Raw genomic sequence first — 21,256 nt, forward strand, 5'->3', positions numbered from 1 at the left:
GGGTGTAGAGGGTCGGCTGAGACGTGGGCTCAGGGCCCGAGCGGGGATGAAGGGTGAGGACAGGATCGGGGGAGAAGAGCTGAGAGGAGGGTTTTGGGCCCTGGGGACTGCATGGCTGCGGGGGAGATGGAAGCGGCGGGGACAAGGCTCCGACGCAAAAGGAAGAGCGCCGAGGCTCTGGGTGGGAGCTGAGTGCACCCGGCGTGCGGCGGCGGGGTCGTAGCCGCGAACTCCGGGGGTCGTGGGTGGCTGGCGCGGCAGGTGCAGGGGGCGGAGCCATGTGGGGGCGGGGCCTGTCGAGGCGGGGCAGCGAGGGGCGGGGCCGACGCGGGCCGGGGGCGGGGCGCGCCGCTAGTCTCCAGCGAGAGCCGCGGGGGCCGCGGAGCTGGAGCGGGAGCTGAAGCCGGAGCCCAGGCTGGAGTCGGGGCGGGGGCCTGGCCGGAGCGGGCTCCAGCGACATGGGGTCGACCGACTCCAAGCTGAACTTCCGGAAGGCGGTGATCCAGCTCACTACCAAGACGCAGGTGCGCCACGGGGCCCCCGCCTCCTCATCCACCTGCCGGGCTGGGGGCTGGGCAGGGCCGGGGGTGCGCGAACTTGGCTCGCCGGGAGACGGGGGGCACGGGCGGGCCACGAGCGTGATGCTAAGGCCAGCGCCAGAGCGGGACCCCGCGGCCTGTACCTCGAAGCTCCATCCCCTGGCCCTAGCCCTCACCCCCCAGCCTCCTCTCCTGGAAACACCCCTCTCCTCGAAGCCGCTGCTGCCTCCTTAGGCTGACGTGTGCCTACTTCCCGAGCCGGCGACACAGCTGTCCGCCCCCTGTCCCGCCCCCCCCACCCCGGCGTCCCCAGCTTAGCATCTCCAGCCTCCCGCTGCCCCTACCCACCTATCCACCGTCCGCTCCCCTCCCTGCCCCTCATTGCCCGCGGGTCCCGGACACGCAGTCCTGGTTGACTCAACGCAAACAAAGCCTGGCTGACGCCCGCCCGGGTCGGAAAAACAGCTGGTGCGCCGCGGCAGCGGCCTCACTGGGCCCTGGTCGATGCCCGCAGGCAGGGAAGGCCTAGGTCTTCCTGGGAACACGCAAAGAGCCGCAGGCAGCGAGGCAGCCTTGCAAGGGGGACCTGTCTCCAGGCCTACGAGCACAGCCTCCCAGCTGGGGATCTCTCCAGGGGTCTCCCCCGAGGCCCTGCCATGGAAAGGCTGTGTTAGCCTGTGTCCTCTGTTCTCTGGCTCAGGGATGGGGACCCGGAGGATGGTCCTGAGTCAGCTGGTGAGGGGCCTAGGGACCCTTCAGCCTAGTCTATGGTCATAACTCTCCCGTGAGTCCACAAGTGGCCCCATGGCCACCTCCTTGTCCCCAACACACACCATCTGGCCCCAGCAAGGCTGCTTCTCTGCCCACCCCTTCTCTCCTGGCTTTTTGAAGCAGGCCACTGGCCACAGAGATGCTCAGCCCTGACTCTCCAGGTTCCCTGTTTTCAGGGGACTCAAAACCTGCTGCCATCTGGGGCCTTTCTTTTTCCTGGCCCCCACCCGACTGCTCTCCAGGGCTCTCTCTTGCTGCAGGCGGGTAGAGTAGGATGGAGGAAGCCAGCTCCCACAGCCAGCTGGTTGCAGCTTCAGGGGCCAGCCCTTGCTCCCTCACTCTTTTCCCCACCCTGGAAAGGTCAGGTGCACTGCACATGCTCATGGCCTCTGGAGAGTCCAATCCCGGCTGAAAGGCGCTTGATAGAAATCAGACCACACTTTTCTCCATTCCCCACGGCTCCTGGGTCGTTCTGGAGCTTGGCTTTCTTGGGATGGGGTTTTTGTTTGTGGGTGGCAGGGAAGGTGGCAAGTGGGCTGGCCCCTCAGTGTAGGGCTGCGGGGAGAGGAGAGGGGCTGTGGGGAGAGGAGGGGGACGGCAGGGAGGAAGGCAGGCTCCCATGTTTACCGACCTGGAGAGAAATGCCTTGTTGGAGGTTTGCACTGTGGGCTCAGCAGCTGGGGTCCTTTGCTGGGCCAGTGGGGCCAGCTCAGCAGGGTCCCAAAGGATCTGGAGTGACCTAGATTCCTACCTGCTCAGGCCTTTTCCCTAAAATACTGTGTCCCTCTGTCTTTCCCCGGCTACAGCCCTATGACGGGCCGCTTGAGATGGTGCTGTTTTGTTTCCCAGCTGAGGACACTGAGTAGGCTTGGAATAGAGCCTCGATAGGCTGGAGACCAGACCAGCCTTCCGGAGAGCGCTGACTGGGTCCTGTAGGTTGTGGGGGGTGGGAGGGGGGTGCCTGGGCTGCCTGGAGTGAGAGGCCCTCAGCAGCTAAAGCCTTGGACTCTGTAATTGACCTGGCTTGAGTGGCTTGGGTGTGAGGACCAGAACCCAGATGATCATCACTGATCTTACCACTTGGAGTCCTCAAGGAAGTTCAGTCCAGTTATCCATAGGATGATATGTGGTTCCAGGCTCTTAGAGGGTGTGGCTTGGGCAGCAGACAGGCAGACCCAGCACCTTTTCCCGTGGCCTGGGCCTGTGTCGCTGCTGCGCCTCCTTCCTCGCCTTCCTGTCCTGCATCCTGTTTTCTTCCTGCCCCACGGTCCAACCCTGGGCCAGGCTTGACCCTGGTCCTGAGAGCCAGCAGCTTCAACTGTGTTTCCTGGCCCTTGCTCAGAGTAGGTGGGGCTCTGGAAGGAGACATTCGCAGACCTGGAACCCTCTTCTGGATCCCACCTGTTTGGAATTCTCTGCTGCAGGCCAGATGAGACCTGGCGGGTGCATGTTTACATATGCGTACATGTATGTGCATAGGAATACATGGTGACACTGTCCTCCAGAGCAGGCTTAGGGGGCTCAAGTATATTGGGGGACCTTCCTTCTGCACACCCTGAGAGTCAAAAGATACAACTGGTCCCCCAGGTCTGAGTGGGGGTCCGATCTGAGCAGGGGCTTGGAAAAGCTGGGTTAAGAAAATCTGATTTTGGCCAGGCATGGTGGCTCATGGCTGTAATCCCAGCACTTTGGGAGGCAGAGGCAGGAGGATCGCTTGAGCCCAGGAGTTTAAGACCAGCCTGGGCAACACAGCAAGACCCTATTTCTTAAAAAAAAAAAAAAAAATTAGCTGGGACTGGTGAGGTACACCTGTTGTACCAGCAACACAGGAGGCTGAGGTGGGAGGACTGCTTGAGCCCAGGAGTTTGAGGTTACAGTGAGCTATGATTGCACAACTTTACTCCAGTGTGGGCAACCGAGCATAACCCTGACTCAAAAACAAACAAAAGAAAAAGAATAAAGGAAGAAGAATACCTAGTTTTCCACTAGGGTAGCTCAGTTTCTGTGGCCCTAGCAGCAGGGGCCTGCCCACCTCCAGCAAAAACACTTTCTTCAAAGATCAGATATTAGAAGCTTCCTTGGGTTGGGTGGAGGGCAGCTGGGTCATTGAGGCAGGCGCTGAGCCACATCTCTCCCATCAGAAGCCTAAGGGGCCTCAGTGACCCTGACTAACTCCTGTAGCATCGGCTTGGTCTGGGCAAGTGGTCACCAAATCCGAATGTCCAGGCCACCACAGTGGGACCAGGAGAGGATGCCCAAGCTCAGGAAAGACGAGGCAAAGCCCTGTTCCTGAAGTTCAAGGCTGGGGTCTGTCATGGCTGGGATCTTGCCTCTGCTTCCAGAATGGGCTGTGCTGAGGCCTCCTGAGTCTCTCTCTTCCTTCATTTTGGATTTGGCCCCCCGGTGGCACTGCCTGATGAACTAGGTCAGAGGTCATGTCCACTTGTGCTTAGCTGAGTTTCTCCCCTCTGAAGGAGATAGCAGCTACCTGGGAGATTGGGAAAGTGTCAGGGATGGCAGCTTCCCAGAGGTGCTCCCAGATGGTTCTGTGGGTTTCCTGGGATGTCCTTCCTCACCCCACCCTGGCCCCAGGCCACCCAGACTGTGGTACCATGCCTCTGCACTCCAGGGAGTGCCAGATGGCTATCCTGGCTGAAGGCAGGAGGGCCAGCAAACCCCAGCCCCAGGGCCCTCCTTTGGCCTTTGTTCTGCTCCCCCAGGGAAGAACTTGCTCTACCAGTTCTGGGACTGAGAGTCACAGCCACATGGTACCCTGCAGCTCCCTGGGGTGCGGTGGAGGTGTTTGCTCTGGGAGTGGGCTGGGGTATGCCTGGACCTTGGTGAGGCATGCCACCCCAGCTCTGAGTTTGGAGAGCCCCACTGGTGCTCAGCCTTGCTCTGTGGCCAGGCCAAAGGGGTCCCCAGGACTGAGCGCAGCTTCAGTGGAACAAATATTGGCTGAACATCTGCCATAGGCTTCACCTGCAAGGTCAGGGACTGACGGGGCTTTATAAAGGCACGTGCACCCAGACTGTGGAGGCTGGAACTATGCAGGGTGGGAGGGGTGGGGGATGGAGGTTCCTAGGTGGGAGCAAGCAAGTCTGGGGCTCTGGGAGGCTTCTTAGAAGAAGTAGCTTCAGAGAACAGAATTATTATTTTTAAATATTTAGAGAAAGGGTCTCATTCTGTCACACAGGTTGGAGTACAGTGACACAATCACAGCTCACTGCAGCCTTGAACTCCTGGGCTCAGGCGATCTTCCCGCCTCGGCCTCCCAAGTAGCTGAGCTGACAGGTTTATGCCACCATGCCCAGCTAATTTTTTTTATTTTTGTAGAGGTGGTATTTTGCCATGTTGTTCAGGCTAGTCTTAAACTCCTGGGCTCAAGCAGTCCACCTGCCTCAGCCTCCCAAAGTGTTGGGACTATAGGTGTGAGCCACTGTGCCTGGCCATTATTATTATTATTATTATTTGGTGATGAAGCCACCATGCCTGGGCATCATTATTATTATTATTTGGAGATGGAGTCTTGCTCTGCTGCCCAGGCACAATCTCAACTCACTGTACCCTCTGCCTCCCGTGTTCAAACGATTCTCCTGCCTCAACCTCCCGAGTAGCTGGACAGGCGTCCGCCACCACGCCCAGCTAATTTTTTGTATTTTAGTAGAGACAAGGTTTCACCATGTTGCCCAGTCTGGTCTCAAACTCCTGACCTTGTGATCCGCACGCCTTGGTTTCCCAAAGTGTTGGGATTCCAGGCATGAGCCATTGTGCCCGGCCTATTATTATTATTATTATTTTGAGATGGAATCTTGCTTTGTCACCCAGGCTGGAGTGCAGTAGCGTAATCCCAGCTCACTGCAACCTCTGCCTCTGGGTTCAAGTGATTCTTTTGCCTTAGCCTCCCGAGTAGCTGGGACTAAAGGCGTGTGCCACCACGCCTGGCTAATTTTTGTATTTTTAGTACAGATGGGGTTTTATCATGTTGGCCAGGCTGGTCTCGAACTCCTGACCTTGTGATCTGCCAGCCTCTGCTTCCCAAAGTGCTGGGGTTACAGGCATGAGCCACCCTGCCCAGCCATTGTTATTTTTTGAGACAGAACCTTGCTCTGTTGCCCAGGCTAGAGTGCAGTGGTGCCATCACACCTAACTGCAGCCTTGACCTTCTGGGCTCAAGGGATTCTCCTACAGCCTCCTGAGTAGTTGGGATTACAGGCCCACCTGGCGAATTTGTTTTTATTTTTAGTAGAGACAGGATTGCCACAAAAGTCATGCTGCCCAGGCTGGTCTTAACTCCTGGGCTCAAGCAATTCTTCCATCTCGGCCTCCCAAAGTGCTGGGATTACAGACATGAGCCACCACACCCGCCCCAGAATTATTTTTAACAAGATATATGTTTTTTCTGATGATAAGAGTAATGTGTATGAAGTGCAGACTTGTGGTAGCGGGGCCCTCGGGTTTTCTTGGCTCTAGGATTTCAGAGAAGGTAAAAAGCTGTGTTGGAGAGAGCAGGGAAGGTGTCTTCAGGAAGTGACGTTCAGAAGGAGCCTTAAGGGATGGGGCTGAGGAGGTACGCCTGCCATGGGCAGTCTGGTCCCTTAACAGATGAACATTCAAAAGGAAAAAAATAGTAACATGTGCTCTTACAGAAAAATATAAAGAAAAATATAAAACCACCCAGAGAGAGAGTTGCTATTAACATTCTGGTTCATTTTCTTCTAGTCTTTTATTCATGTATAATTTAACACAAAATTGTGAGGATCCTAGGGGAATTTTATATCTTGTCTTTTTTTTTTTGAGATGGGGTTTTGCTCTTGTTGCTCAAACTGGAGTGCAGTGGCATGAGCTCAGCTCACTGCAACCTCTGCCTCCCAGGTTCAAGTGATTCTCCCGCTTCAGCCTCCTGAGCAGCTGGGATTACAGGTGTCCATCGCCACATCTGGCTAATTTTTTGTATTTTTAGTAGAGACAGGGTTTCACTATGTTGGCCAGGCTGGTCTCGAACTCCTGACCTCAGGTGATCAACCTGCCTCGGCCTCCGAAAGTGCTGGGATTACAGGCGTGAGCCACCGCGCCCGGCTGGGCATGTGTGTTTTTAAGGCCTGTTGCCTCCGTGGGAATGGATTTTGGAATGCATTGTCATAGGGGAAGAGGGGAAGAGAAAACAGCTCTGGTGAAGGTAAAGAGAAGAGACAGCAGGGTTGAGTCCTGGGGTAGTAAATGCAGGTGTGTGTGTATGACATACAGGTGTGTATGCATGTGTGTCTGCGTGTATGTGTGTAAGGCATGTTTCTGTGAGATCTTGGCTGAGTGCCGGGCTGAGGTTTGGACTTGTTCCAGCAGGCAGTGGGGAGCCCCTGCAGGGCTCTGGGTGAGAGCGCAGTTCCTGTGGCGCTGTGTGTGGTGCATGGGTTGCTGGCAGCGTAGAGCCAGGTTGAAGGAGGTGGATTTGAAGGCGGGAGGCCTGGCGAGGGCGGCCTGGGCTGCAATGCTGGAGGTGGGCGCGGAGAGGAGTGAGTTGGGGTGAGAGAACGCAGAGGTGAATTCAGCAGATGTGGCAGCTGTTTTGGGTGTGCTGAGAGAGGGCGGAGGCTGGAGGCCTGTGGCAGGCAGCTTGGGTGACTGAAAACAGAGTGTAAGTCCCCTTGTCTTCTTGCCATGGGGAGAGGGCATGGTCTTGACCTGGATCCCCGGGCATTGGACCTAACGACGTGGCCTGGGGCCATGACCCAGGTGGGGAGGTCAGCCTGCCTTGCCAGGGGAGGACGGTGACTTAACCAGCATCACACAGCCCCTCAGGGGTGGCGCTGGGCTTTGGCTGACTCTGTGCCTAGCTGCCCTCTGACCATGTACGCCCGGTGTCTCCAGCCTGTCTGTGCTGGTCAGGGCTTGTGGTGGCTGAAGGATGTCCCCCACCCATGTGGGAGGGCTCTGGGACCCCAGCTGGAATGAGGTAGAGGGTCTCTGGCTTCCCTCTTGGGGTCTCTCCTGGCCACAGTTCCGGCAAACTGTGGGCCCTCTGGCTAGGAGTCGTGTGACTCTGGACCCTTGGTTCCCGCACAGCCCGTGGAAGCCACCGATGATGCCTTTTGGGACCAGTTCTGGGCAGACACAGCCACCTCGGTGCAGGACGTGTTTGCACTGGTGCCGGCAGCGGAGATCCGGGCCGTGCGGGAAGAGTCGCCCTCCAACTTGGCCACCCTGTGCTACAAGGTGAGGGCCGCCCGGACCCTTGCTGCCACTCTTCCACCCTCCCCGCCCACAGCAGGAGAAGGCAGGCATCCAGGCCCTCCCACCCCCGGTCCAGGCAGTCCTGCGGCTTCACCCAGCTCTCCCGCTTCTCTCTCTGTGGGTCTCCTCTCTGCGGGAGGGACCATGGCAGCCGCGTTTATGGGGGCTTCTCCAGGCCACATCTAAACTGAGCACCTTCGGAAGATCAGCTCATTCAGCTCCTTCTGTGGGGTGGGTACTGTTAGTGTTGCCAGTTTACAGATAGGGAAACTGAGGCTGGGACAGATTCACTTAGCAAGGCCTCAGCCATCCAGTGGTGGGCTGGGTTCTGCCTGTCCTGATGCTCTCAGCTGCTCTGGCCTGTGTCCCGGGCCCCCCAGGGGTAGTAAATGCAGGTGTGTGTGTATGACATACAGGCCGACCCCAACTGCAGAGCCACCTGCCAGGCGGCCCCACTGTCTCTCCTCTGCGGCCTGGGTGCCCACCCTGACTCCAAGTGCCAGGGTCCCCTCCCCGCCTTCCAGCCTGCCTTCTGCTCCTTCCTGCCCCCACAGGCCGTGGAGAAGCTGGTGCAGGGAGCAGAGAGTGGCTGCCATTCGGAGAAGGAGAAGCAGATCGTCCTGAACTGCAGCCGGCTGCTCACCCGCGTGCTGCCCTACATCTTCGAGGATCCCGACTGGAGGGGCTTCTTCTGGTCCACAGTGCCCGGGGCAGGGCGAGGAGGGGTCTGTGGGCCTGGCCAGGGCTGGGTGGGAGGCAGAGTCAGGGTCACAGGGAGAGTGCCCTTCGGGGCCGGGCCACGCTCCTCCAAGCCTCTCTGGGATTTGGGAAGCGCAGGGGTGGGGCCAGTGGGTACTGCTGAGGGATGGTGTTCGATGCCACCTCCTTGGGCCTTCAGTTCTTCTCCCATAGGGGTCTCTGCCCCCACAGTCCAGAGGAAGTAGGCTGTAGAGAGAAGCTGAGAGCCAAGGGTCGCTGGGCAGAGGCAGGGGCAGAGTAACTGGGCCCTCTGAGGGCCAGAGAGGGACCGTACTGTCCTTTCTCCCCCACACCATCTGCCCACCTGCCCTGGGTTTATCTCCAGGTGAGGTGCTGAGGGGTACGACAGTGATTCCTAGCAGGGCTGAGACTCCTGATCAGGGTCACTGCCCCGCCCCCTCCAGTCAGTAGGGGAGGTTCCCTTGCTGTTCCTGCCCCGCCCCCTCCAGCCAGTGGGGGAGGTTCCCTTGCTGTTCCTGCCCCGCCCCCTCCAGTCAGTAAGGGAGGTTCCCTTGCTGCCCCTGGCCCAGCTTCCTGCTCTGCCCGGCTTCTGCCATGGGAGGTTTGGGGCAACCAGGAATCCACTTCCTCTCCCTTCATTCCTCTGCCCATGGGTGCCTGCCTGGGCTCAGTCCTGTCCCCCGCCCCCAAGCCCTGGGCCACCTCTCCCTGGCCAACTCTCACTGAGGCAGCCTGTGGGTGCTGTGTCCTCAGCAGGGAGAAGACGATGACGAGAATGCCAGGCCCCTGGCCGAGTCCCTGCTGCTGGCCATTGCTGACCTGCTGTTCTGCCCGGACTTCACGGTCCAGAGCCACCGGAGGAGCACTGTGGTGAGGGCCCCCAGCCCCCGCCCCCAGACCGGGACAGGATCTGATCCTGGCTTGGGGCCAGGCCAGTTGGAGTTCCCTTGGGTGGGATGCATTGGGGGCTGGGGGGCTCCAGGAGAGCTGAGCTGCCTGGCGCATGTGAGCCTGGGTTGAGGGTGGTGGCTGGTACAGCTGGAGGGAAGCCAGCTGGGGCTGGCCCTGCCAGGCGCCTTCAGATAGCTGGGTACAGACACCCATTGTCTTTGCCTGCCCAGGGTGTGTGGGGGTTCGGGGCTGGGACACAGGAGGCCTGGCCCTCTCGCTTCCTGTAGTGGCACGGACTCCACCTTGAGTGTTCTCTGCCCACCCCCCCACTGGGGGCACCGGATTCCCTCCCTGCCCCTCCCTCTCTCCCTGTCCCAAACTGGACCGAGCAAGTAAACAAACCAGTGTGAGATGGAAGAAAAATGAGCTTTCAACAGGCCTGAGAATATTCGTTCCTGCCCTGTGCACAAGGGCTGGGGCATTTTGGGGACCTGTCTTTAGGAGAATTGGGGGTCTCTGCCCATGGGACTGTACAAGGCTCGAGGTGGCCGGGTTCTGACCCAGGCTGCTCACCTCTCGCCCCCTAACCCGGCCTTTCCTGGCCTGGTCCCCAGGACTCGGCGGAGGACGTCCACTCCCTGGACAGCTGTGAATACATCTGGGAGGCTGGTGTGGGCTTCGCTCACTCTCCCCAGCCCAACTACATCCACGACATGAACCGGTCAGCTTTGCCCAGACCCAGAGCCCTTGGTGCAGCTGGACCCCGGGCTGGGCCCCCCGCACAGCTCAGAGAGAGCCCATGCAGTCTCCGCAGGAGACCGTCCTCCCCTGTAATCCGCCCTTGGGCTTACAGGGGTCGACAGGGATCACTTCCTTCCACGGACCTGGGCGGGGTGGCTGCGCTGGGGGGGCGGCATCTCCGAGAGAGGGCTGGGATGCTAAGGTGCCCTCCCCCTCCCTGCCCCCGAAGGATGGAGCTGCTGAAACTGCTGCTGACATGTTTCTCCGAGGCCATGTACCTGCCCCCAGCTCCGGAAAGTGGCAGCACCAACCCATGGGTTCAGTTCTTTTGTTCCACGGAGAACAGGTGAGAGCCCCTGGCCTTTCGGCTCTCTCCTCTGATTCCAGTCAACCCAGAGCTGAGCCCACTCGCCGCCTGGGTCTCGTTTGAGGAGAGGTGCTGCCCCCTGGTGGTGATGACCTGTAACGTACCAGCCACACCTTACACCAGCCCTGTCAGTCTCTCATTGGAGTCCCCGACAGGACAGAATCTGGGGACCCCTCAGTGATCCGTGCCTGGGTCCTCCATCAAGAGCCGCCTGTCCAGTAAAATAGTTTGCAAACCACGAGTGCAATCTGCAAATTTAAAAACGTTAAAAGGTAAAATTGGACCGGGCACGGTGGCTCACGTCTGTAATCCCAGCACGTAGGGAGGCTGAGGCACACGGATCACCTGAGGTCGGGAGTTTGAGACCGGCCTGGCCAACATAGTGAAACCCGTCTCTACTAAAAATACGAAAATTAGCGGGGCGTGGTGGTAATCCCAGCCACTTGGGAGATTGAGGCACGAGAATCACATGAACCCGGGAGGCGGAGGTTGCAGTGAGCCGAGATCGCACCACTGCACTCCAAGCTGGGTGACAAGAGGGAAACTCCATCTCAAAAAAAAAAATTAAAATTAAGTAATAATATATGTCATATAACCCGATCTACCTCAAACTTTAGTATTTAACATGCAATCAGTATCTAACATTATTGAGCTGTTTTCATCCCCTTTTCATACTAGGCTTTGAAAATCCCGTGTGCATTTTGCACTTACAGCAGGTCTCAGTTCCGATCAGCCACATTCCAAGGGCTTGACAGCTCCATGTGGCTTGAGGCTGCCATGTGGGACCCTGCAGTTCAGAGAGCGGGTCAGGGTGCGTGTGTGACAAATACCCCGTAGGGCAGGGAGGCCCCACCCACAGGGGGCACTCATGGACTGTGGGGCACACATGAGCACAGGGGCGTGTCACCCGTGCCATGTGGCTGGGTTATTTGAGCAGGTAGCTCCCCGCAGGAGCTGTGTTGGCCACACAGGGTCAGTGCCCAGCAGGTGGTGGTCGACCTCTGCCTTCCAGACTCTGGTCCCTACACGACACGTCTCATTCTTCAGGTTTCCTAGCCTTCTGGCTCAACCTTCCACTCTACTCCAGAAGATAAGGGAGCCTCCACCAGCCATTCTGGCCAGAGTTTTCTTTCTCACCAGCCTTATCAGGCAAACTGCCACCCTTTGTCCCTCACTTAACCTCTCTGGGTCTCAGCTTCCTCATCTGTAAGATGAGCAGCTTGAACCGTGACATCTCTTGAGTCTGAGTCGGGTCATTCTGCAGCCTGGGAGCTGGTTGGCTCAGCCTGGGCTCTGCTCCTCGAGGGGAAGCTCCCTTCTCCATGGGCCTCCAATCTCATCTCTGAGGCCCCGATGGAGGGTATCTGCCCCTTAAAACCCTAATGTGTCTTAATCATGGTTCTGCGCCTTCCCCACCCACTCTTCCCAAGCCACTCCCTGGCCTGGTGCTAAAATGTTGAATGAGGCTGACCCTCCCACGTGGCCAGAGGGGTGTGGCCAGGGGGCTGGGCTCGGAGGAGCCTCTGCAGCCTCGCCCCTCTCCCGCTGCAGACATGCCCTGCCCCTCTTCACCTCCCTCCTCAACACCGTGTGTGCCTATGACCCTGTGGGCTACGGGATCCCCTACAATCACCTGCTCTTCTCTGACTACCGGGAACCCCTGGTGGAGGAGGCTGCCCAGGTGCTCATTGTCACACTGGACCACGACAGCGCCAGCAGTGCCAGCCCCACTGTGGATGGCACCACCACGGGCACCGCCATGGATGATGCCGATGTAAGCATGGGAGTGCGGAGGCACCAGCTGGTCCTGCCGGGGCGAGGGTTGCGGGAAGACGCTGGCTCACCAGGGCCTTCTCCTCTCGGCAGCCTCCAGGCCCGGAGAACCTGTTTGTGAACTACCTGTCCCGCATCCACCGCGAGGAGGCAAGTCCAGTCCCCACGGTGGCTTTGCAGGGGGTGGGGGAGGCAAGTGAGACAGGGATATGGGGGATCCTGACCCCTCCATGAAGGAACCATGCTCTCTGTGGACTGGGGCCACCCCAAGTGAAATAGTGGCAGGACTGTGAGAGTTTCAAGGTGCAGGAAGGGCTGATGGCCTCACCTGGGTAGAGGCAACTGGGAAGGCTTCTAGGAGGAGGTGGCTGATGTCATTTCAGAGGCGGTGGGGAGAGAGGGAAATGACAGTGGACAAGGACTTCAGGCCAGGCAGTCCCAGTTCATGTGTCTTGTGACCTTGGTGGCAAGGTGCTTGAACTCCCAGAGTTCTAACTTCTGTAGCTAAAAAACAGGCCCCTCGCTGCCTTCTCACCCCGTGAGCATGAAGTAGAGCACAGCCCAGCTAGTGGCAGTCTCAGTAAATGACAGCTCTTCAAAACAGTGGAATGCTCCTCCAGTGTGATGGGGGGGTAGGGGGAGTATTTTGGGGAGGGGTAGAAGGATGGAACCTGTCAACCATGAGTCCAAGGTTCAGAGTGTGTGTATGTCGGGGCGGGGGAGGGTCACTGGGAGCAGCAGCCTTGCTCCAGGGGTGGACAGGTAGTCTGCGGTCTGGTGGAGGGGCCAGGGCTGTCCACACCTATGAGTGACTCGGCTTCCTGAGGTGTCACCCCAGGACAGCTATGGATGATAGCATCTGGCTCTGGGGAAAGGAGGGGGCATTTGTGGGGGGCCTGGGCTGGGAAGCTGGAGCTGCAGGGATCTGGGCTGGAGGTCCCCCCCTCTGCCCTTGCCCCAGGACTTCCAGTTCATCCTCAAGGGCATAGCCCGGCTGCTGTCCAACCCCCTGCTCCAGACCTACCTGCCAAACTCCACCAAGAAGATCCAGTTCCACCAGGAGCTGCTAGTTCTCTTCTGGAAGCTCTGCGACTTCAACAAGGTGGGCCAGTCTCGAGGGCCCTGCAGGGAGATGGGGAGCCGCGGCCCCAGTAGCTGGGGGGCCGGTACAGCATCAGACTGAGGGGGTTGGGGCAGAGCTGCCCCTCCCTCCAACTCTGCCCCCTTCATACCTCCCCGCACCCCCAGAAATTCCTCTTCTTCGTGCTGAAGAGCAGTGACGTCCTAGACATCCTTGTCCCCATCCTCTTCTTCCTCAACGATGCCCGGGCCGATCAGTGTAAGACCAGGGTGGGATGGGATGCTGGGGGGTTTCCTGGCAGCCAGGTGGAGGGCCGACCATCTGCCCTGCCTCCCAGGAGCTTGGGCAGAGTGCTCTGACCTCCCAGGAAGGAGGCCCCCAAAACATCCCCTCCTGGGCCCCCCCTCCTCCTCCCACCCAAGAGACCTGTGCCCTGCCACCTGCCACAGCTCGGGTGGGCCTGATGCACATTGGCGTCTTCATCCTGCTGCTTCTGAGCGGGGAGCGGAACTTCGGGGTGCGGCTGAACAAGCCCTACTCGGTGCGTGTGCCCATGGACATCCCCGTCTTCACGGGGACCCACGCCGACCTGCTCATTGTGGTGAGGGGGCTCGTGCGGCCGGGCTGGGAGGTGCAGGGGCAGCGTCCTCTTGGTTGAGTCTGGAGGCATCGGGGACCCCACAGTGCCCCTGTCCCTCCTGGCACAGGTGTTCCACAAGATCATCACCAGCGGGCACCAGCGACTGCAGCCCCTCTTTGACTGCCTGCTCACCATCGTGGTCAACGGTAGGGGCCTGGAGCCTGCCCTCCCCGCGCTCACCACCAGGTGGTGCTAGGCCACAGGCCAACCTGCCACCCGCTCCTGGGTTCAAGCCCCTCCAGCCCACAGAAAGAATGCAAACTTGTGTACCGTTAAAAAAAAAAAGGGTGACAACAATTTTATAATATGTTTTATCTAATCCACTATATGCCAAATACCGTCATTTCAGCATGAAGCCAATATAAAAATTACTAATGAGATATTGAATATTCCCTCTCACACTCAGTCTTGTCGCCCAGGCTGGAGTACAGTGGCGCCATCTCAGCTCACTGCAACCTCCGCCTCCTGGGTTCAAGTGATTCTCCTGCCTCGGCCTTCTGAGTAGCTGGGATTACAGGCGTGCACTAGCACACCAGGCTGATTTTTGTATCTTTAGTAGAGACAGGGTTTTGCCATGTTGGCCAGGCTGGTCTCGAACTCTTTAGATTTTCTTTCTTTTTTTTGAAACGAAGTCTTGCTCTGTTGCCCAGGCTGGAGTGCAATGGCATGATCTCGGCTTACTGCAACTTCTACCTCCCAGGTTCAAGTGATTCTCCTGCCTCAGCCTCCTAAGTAGCTGGAATTACAGGCGCCTACCCCCATGCCTGGCTAATTTTTTTTTTTGTATTTTTAGTAGAGATAGGGTTTCACCATGTTGGTTAGGCTGATCTCAAACTCCTGATCTGTGATCTGCCCACCTTGGCCTCCCACTGCACCCGGCCCCATCTCACAAATCTTAACTGAGCTGGTTCTGAGGACGCATTTGTGAACAAGACAACCCCGGTCCCTGGCGTGCAGAGCCCTCAGCCCAGTGAGGGAAAGTGACACCAGACAAGGAAGTGCGCAGATCGGCAGGGAACTTCAGGCTGGGCGTGCCCCAGAATACATCTCTAGTGACATGGCAGCTTGACGTTCTAGAAAGATTTAAAGTCCTGAGTTTGTATCCCTGCCCGATCATTTCATTACTGGGTAACTCGGGCCAAGTTTATAACCTTCTCGGAGTCTCAGTTTCCCTGTCCATAAAATGGGGATGATCTTGTCTGTGCCCTGCCTCCCTCTTGGCGGGGGTGGGGAGCTGGCACAGGTGGGATGCGTATGGCTTTGTAAGCAGGACAGCTGTCTTCATGGTTGAGGGGTGAGGGTGGGACCTCACTGCCTCCCAGGACTCTGCATGGAGTATGGCCAGTGTAGACTCGGCCTCTCCGGCCTTGGTCTTCCTGGCTCTGCAGGGAGAAGGGAGGGATTGGGAACAGGAGGATGTGTTGTTACTCAGGCCCAGGATGTGCAGGGATGGCTGGGGGGCCCCAGGAGTGAGCCGGCCCCTCCCCTACAGTGTCCCCCTACCTCAAGAGCCTGTCCATGGTGACTGCCAACAAGTTGTTGCACCTGCTGGAGGCCTTCTCCACCACCTGGTTCCTCTTCTCTGCTGCCCAGAACCACCACCTGGTCTTCTTCCTCCTGGAGGTCTTCAACAACATCATCCAGTACCAGTTTGATGGTGAGGCACCAGCCCGAGGCCCTGGCCATCAGGGTGGGAAGTGGACCTCCTTCCTACCTGAGGAGGGCACAGCCCAGGAGGTGGCCTCTAGGAGGTGCTGGCCTGCTGGCCTTCTGCCCTGGTTCTTTCATTCAGGGTACATTTATTGAGCACCGGCAGTGTACCTGGGTGCGGGGGATACAGCAGGGAACAGAGCTTTGCTTCTTGCCCTGTGGAGCTCACAGCTGGGGATGGAGGCAGGCAGGGAGGCTTCAAACTGATGATTACCTTCTAACAGGGCATCTGACTTTTGTGTGTGTGTGAGGGTGTCTCGCTCTGTCGCCCAGGCTGGAGTGCAGTGTCGCGATCTTGGCTCACTGCAACCTCCATCTCCCGGGTTCAAGCGATTCTCCTGCCTCAGTCCCCCAGGTAGCTGGGATTACAGGTGCCCCCCACCACACCTGGCTACCTTTTTGTATTTTTAGTAGAGACAAGCAGTCTGCCTGCCTCGGCCTCCCAAAGCACTGGGGTTACAGGCATGAGCTGCTGGGCTGGACCTTTCCCTTTGTGGGATTTCACCAAGTTAGCCAGTCTGGGTCTCAAACTCCCGACCTCAAATGATCCACCCGCCTTGGCCTCCCAAAGTGCTGGGATTCTAGGCATGAGCCACCACACCCGGCCTGAACTGGGATAAAAGGGAAGTGCAGAGTAGTGAGACCCTGATGGGTGTCTCAGCAGCTGTCTGCCCAGTGTCACAGACACCCGGCTGCCGCTGTCACTTCAAGCCTTGCCACTTGTTGGCCCTGTGACCGGGGCATGTCATCTGACCTCTCCAAGCCTCAGTTCCCTCATATGTAAGGTGCTTGTAACAATGGTTCTAAAAGTCCCTGTCTCAGAGGGTGTTGGGAAGATTGAACAAAATAACCCTGAGAAGGCACTTAGCACAGCGCCTGGCAACTGAAAAACAATCTATTTTTATTATTGCTATTTCCACAGTCAGTCAAATTTGCAGTGATCTCTGAGGGAGAACTAGGGGCAAGGTGGGGCAGGAGACAGCACGTGCAAAGGCCCTGGGGTGGGATGTGGAGCTGAAAGTGGAGGAGTATGGCGTGAGGCAGGACCAGAGACGGGCACTGAGAGCGGTGGGGATGGATGGCAGGCACATGGCACGTCATCCTCAGAGACTCCTCCTGGCACCTTGCTTGGGGAGAGAGTCAGAATATTTAACGGCTGGCCTGGTGTGGACACTGCCGTGCCGGGGCCTGCCCTCTTTGCCAGGTGTTAGCCCTTTAGTGCTGGGTTGTGGGGGTGTCTTGGGCACTGGGGAGGGGTGTTGTGGGGTGCTCAGGCCTGACATCCTGGGATAGCCATAGTGGGCACACATAGCCAGTGCCAGCCTTGGCCCAGCACCTTCTCTTGGGCTCCCTGTACCATCCCCAACCCCTTTGGCAGACACCCTCCTATCCTCCAAACTCCCCCTTCGAGGAAGCCCACCCCGATTGGATGGGGGAGCGGGAGGGGCCTCCCTGAGGTGAGACATGCTCCCTGCCCACAGGCAACGCCAACCTGGTCTACGCCATCATCCGCAAGCGCAGCGTCTTCCACCAGCTGGCCAACCTGCCCACGGACCCGCCCGCCATCCACAAGGCCCTGCAGCGCCGCCGGCGGACACCTGAGCCCCTGTCCCGCACTGGCTCGCAGGAGGGCACCTCCATGGAGGGCTCCCGCCCCGCCGCCCCTGCAGAGCCCGGCACCCTCAAGACCAGCCTGGTGGCCACTCCAGGTCTGGTGCGAGTGGGTGGCAGAAGAGCGTGGATATCGGTGTGGCTGGGGGAGGGACATGAAGATGTGACCTCAGGGTGTCACCCCCATCTCTGGCAAAGAGCGTGACTTGCATTGGAAAGCTGAGGGGATGGGGCTGGGCAACAGGGATGGGGAGGGTACTGGGTGGGCTTAGCATGGGTAGCTTGTCGTTGGGGGCAGAGCCTCAGGGCAGGTGTAGACTGTGGAGGGGTGGGCACAGGAGAGGGCGTTGCAGTGATCAGACGCTGCCTCTAGAGTCAGCGGAAATTCCAGAGGGAAGCAGGAGTAAAATACAAATACAAATAAAAAATAAAGTGGGTGGAAGAAGGGCTAGAAGGGGGTCCTCACTCCCACCTGTGCCCTGCCCAGGCATTGACAAGCTGACTGAGAAGTCCCAGGTGTCAGAGGATGGCACCTTGCGGTCCCTAGAGCCTGAGCCCCAGCAGAGCTCGGAGGACGGCAGCCCGGCCAAGGGGGTGGGTGACGGGGACTCCTGGAGCTGGGTGAGGCTGCCCTTCCCTTCCTCCCTGGCTTCTGCAGTGGGGGCTGGGCTGGGGCACTCTGGGGTCACCTGCAGGAGAGGGGCAAGCACCCAGTGCCCAGGGCATCAGGGTCAGTGCTGCTGACTCCCTTGGGGGTGGGGGCCTCTCATAGACCCCTCCCTTGTTTACTGGTTCCGGCAAAGCCCTTGGCCTTCAGACTTCTCATCCCTTGGCCTTATCTGAGCTGGCCTTTACCCAGCCTGCCTTGTCAGCCGCTGGCCCTAAACCTGTCACTAGGTTGGGCTGGGCCTGGGGCCCGGGGCAAAGGCTGCTGGGCTGGGCTTCCCCTTTGTGGGATTTCCAGCTGCCAGTGGAGAGAACTCATGGCCCCCCACCCCTCACCCACCCCCTCCATACCTCACCCCTGTTTCTTTCTGGGGGCCAGGAGCCCAGCCAGGCATGGAGGGAGCAGCGGCGACCATCCAGCTCATCAGCCAGCGGGCAGTGGAGCCCAACGCCGGAGTGGGTGAGGGATCCCATGCCGGGCGAGCGGGGGCTGGGGTGTGGGCAGATGGCACTGGGGTGGGAGCTGGCTTGGGGCTCCCTGGCCTGGGGAAGCTCAGTGAAGACTCAGTGAAGATGGCAATGTGTCCAAATCAAAGGACCCTGGCGTAGGAGCCTGCCTCCGGGTCAGTCCTTCCCCTGGGTGACATCCCACGTGTTTGGCCTGTCTCTGGCTCAGTTGCTTCCTCTGTCTACATGATTGCCAGAGTCCCTAGCAGGATTAAGCTCCAGTGCCCACAGTGCTCTCTTCCTTAATAAATCACTCTTTCCCACTTCCTTCCCTGAATCTCATCCCCACCCGCCGTGTCTCCTGAGATCACGCTGACTGCACTGGAACAGGGATAATTGCCGTCCCTGCCTGACCATGATTTTGTGAGGGCTAAAGGCGACAGTCTCCCGAGAGGCATGTGGCACAGCCCTGGCTTAATGCAGGGCCATGATGCTTGCCATTAATAACAATTAACTGTTCCCGGGTCCTGCTTGGTACATTTATTGAGCACCTGCAGTGTATCTGGGTGCAGGGAATACAGTGGGGAACAGAGCTTTGCTGCTTGCCCTGTGGAGCTCACAGCTGGGGATGGGGGCAGGGAGGGGGGATTCAAACAGATGATTACCCTCTAGCAGGGCATCTGACTTTTTTTGTGTGTGTGAGACTCTGTTGCCCAGGCTGGAGTGCAGTGGCACGATCTCAGCTCACTGCAACCTCCATCTTCCGGGTTCAAGCGATTCTCCTACCTCAGCCCCCGAGTAGCTGGGACTACAGATGTGCACCACCACACCTGCCTGCTTGGTGCCAGGCCTGTGCTGCGGGGAGCAGGGATGCTTTCTGCCTTGGGGAGCCCGTGGTGCTGGGTCAGGGTCAGGCTTGCCTTGCAGCCTCCGGGGGCTGCTTTCCCAGCCCTGGGAACCGGTCCCTCCCCAGGTCCTCTCCTGGAAGTCCAAGCTGCCGCTGCAGACCATCATGAGGCTTCTGCAGGTGCTGGTTCCGCAGGTGGAGAAGATCTGCATCGACAAGTGAGTTGGGTGCCAGCAGGCTGGAGCGCGGGCAGGTGGGCTCTGGGCGGGGCAAACCTAGGCTTAGGTGGGCGTGTGATGAACAGCACGGGTCTTGGGGGTCCAGGGTGAGCCCCCTGCTCCCCTAGACTGTGTGAGTGTGCTGGAGACACCCTCTCTCGATAGGGGCCTGACAGATGAGTCTGAGATCCTAAGGTTCCTGCAACATGGCACCCTGGTGGGGCTGCTACCCGTGCCCCACCCCATCCTCATCCGCAAGTACCAGGCCAACTCGGGCACTGCCATGTGGTTCCGAACCTACATGTGGGGCGTCATCTATCTCAGGTGGGCCCCCGGGGGTGGGGTGGTGTCCGCCTGAGAGCCTGTCCAGCAGGTCTCAGCAGGGACCTCTGCTCCTAGCCCCACCACCCGTGGTGGACTTCATGTCAACACAGTCAACTAAGGCCGCCTTGCCTGCTTGAGGGTGGGCACCCACTGCCCGGGGTGGGCATCGGGATGGAAAGGGTTGGCTTGGCCATTCCTGCTGCCCTGCAAGGTGTCCTGGCACCCAGGTAACCCCCCATTTCCTCCACAGGAATGTGGACCCCCCTGTCTGGTACGACACTGACGTGAAACTGTTTGAGATACAGCGGGTGTGAGGATGGAGCCGGCGAGGCACTCAGTCTAGGGGAGGGCGGGGCCCTGGTCCCTGAGGCTTCCCCCACCCACCATTCTGAGCTTTAAATGACCACAATCAGGCAGAGTGGCCGTGTCCTGCGTGTCAGGCCCCAGAGACCCCTGTGACCAGGACAATGTGGACCAGCTCTGATCCCCTCAAACCCAAGGCTGGACTCACAGGAGCCCCATCTCTGGGGCTATGCCCCCACCAGAGACAACGCTCCCAACACTCGGACTCCCTCTTTTTTATTTTTATTTTTATAAAGACGGGGTTTCACCATGTTGGTCAGGCTGGTCTTGAACTCCCGACCTCAGGTGATCCGCCCGCCTTGGCCTCCAAAGTGCTTGGATTACAGGCGTGAGCCACCACGCCCAGCCTGGACTCCCTCTTCAAGAACTGGCTCAGTGCTGTCCCTCAGTGCGCACCCACTCCTGTGCTGCCCAGCCCCAGAGGCAGAAGCCACCGGCTCACTGTGCCCTAGGGGTTTGACCAGCGAAACTCAGGCTGTCCCCTGAGGTGCCTGGGCAGGGTGAGGGGTGCTTGAGCCGGCTGTTCCAGGCTCCAGGGGAAAAAGATGTGGCCAGGCTGCTCCTCGAGGAGGCTGGGAGCTGGCTGACTGCAAAAGCCAGGCTGAGGCACCTCCAGTATCCTTGGGGTGTGGTGTTGGGTGGTGAGGGGCTTCTGCTGTATTATTCTGGATCCCTCTTACTCAGTAATAGGGGGCAGGGAAGAGAACTGGAGGGCAGCCGTTTAGTCCTCCCTGCCCTGCCCACTGTGGATGGGGCAATGCCACCCCTCATCCCGCACTCTGGGTCCTGCCCCCCAACCCCTGTGTCAGAACAATCTTTGCTCTGTACAATCGGCCTCTTTACAATAAAACCTCCTACTCCACACTCTGACTCTGTGGTGGAGGCACGGGGCCAGGCATGGCTCTTGTCTTCAGGGGAGCTGGGGACTCTGCACCCCAGGGGGCCCCCAGTGCATGACTGGGAACCAGCATTTGTCATTTTCTCGGGTGAGAAAGCAGGATTAGACCCTGTCACCTAGGGTTTGGGCCCCTGGGCTGTTGCCACCCAGAGAAAGAGCCCACAGGAGAGGCCACGGGGCCGCTCCAGGCAGCGACTGAGACAGCGCTGGGAGGCCTGTGGTTGCCAGTGCTCCACTTCGAGGAGGGTTGAAGAGGAAGGCAGAGCGTCGCCTGCAGGGCCAGGGCTGCCCTCTCTGGCCTCGCCCCAGGCAGAGCCCGCTGTTTGCATTGGGCTCAGGAAGATGGATGGGCTGCCACACCTGCCCTTTCCCTTCCATTCCTGCCCCGCCCGATGGCTCAGGGGATCAGCCAGCCCTG

At 58.9% G+C, this 21,256-nt stretch overlaps 1 protein-coding gene across 3 annotated transcripts; it reads left to right on the forward strand.

The window, feature by feature from the left end:
- The first annotated feature begins 395 nt into the window (after nucleotides 1-395).
- HID1 (HID1 domain containing) lies at nucleotides 396-20,802 on the forward strand. 3 transcript variants are annotated; one of them, XM_064369143.1, is made up of 19 exons: nucleotides 396-524; nucleotides 7,374-7,523; nucleotides 8,096-8,266; nucleotides 9,015-9,131; nucleotides 9,767-9,873; nucleotides 10,123-10,239; nucleotides 11,812-12,034; nucleotides 12,127-12,183; nucleotides 12,995-13,135; nucleotides 13,282-13,372; nucleotides 13,564-13,715; nucleotides 13,822-13,900; nucleotides 15,247-15,411; nucleotides 16,946-17,173; nucleotides 17,563-17,696; nucleotides 18,121-18,201; nucleotides 19,162-19,253; nucleotides 19,419-19,577; nucleotides 19,828-20,802. In XM_064369143.1, exons 1-19 carry the CDS (start codon nucleotides 459-461, stop codon nucleotides 19,889-19,891), a joined length of 2,394 nt encoding a protein of 797 aa, XP_064225213.1. In that variant the 5' UTR covers nucleotides 396-458; the 3' UTR covers nucleotides 19,892-20,802. The 3 variants fall into 3 exon arrangements, with proteins under 3 accessions (XP_064225213.1, XP_012309169.1, XP_064225214.1); XM_012453746.3 differs by having other exon boundaries at nucleotides 17,563-17,669; XM_064369144.1 differs by having other exon boundaries at nucleotides 9,018-9,131.
- The last annotated feature ends 454 nt before the right edge of the window (nucleotides 20,803-21,256 follow it).

This window comes from Aotus nancymaae, unplaced genomic scaffold (genome assembly GCF_030222135.1).
Source record: "Aotus nancymaae isolate 86718 unplaced genomic scaffold, 86718_ANA_hifiasm-v0.15.2.pri h1tg000089l, whole genome shotgun sequence".
Lineage (NCBI taxonomy): Eukaryota > Metazoa > Chordata > Mammalia > Primates > Aotidae > Aotus > Aotus nancymaae.

Coding starts and splice junctions, on each gene's coding strand:
- HID1 (XM_064369143.1), top strand. CDS start 459: ATGGGGTCGACCGACTCCAAGCTGAACTTCCGGAAGGCGGTGATCCAG. Junction 9,132..9,766: donor GCCACCGGAGGAGCACTGTG/GTGAGGGCCCCC, acceptor CCTGGTCCCCAG/GACTCGGCGGAGGACGTCCA. Junction 13,136..13,281: donor AGCTCTGCGACTTCAACAAG/GTGGGCCAGTCT, acceptor CCGCACCCCCAG/AAATTCCTCTTCTTCGTGCT.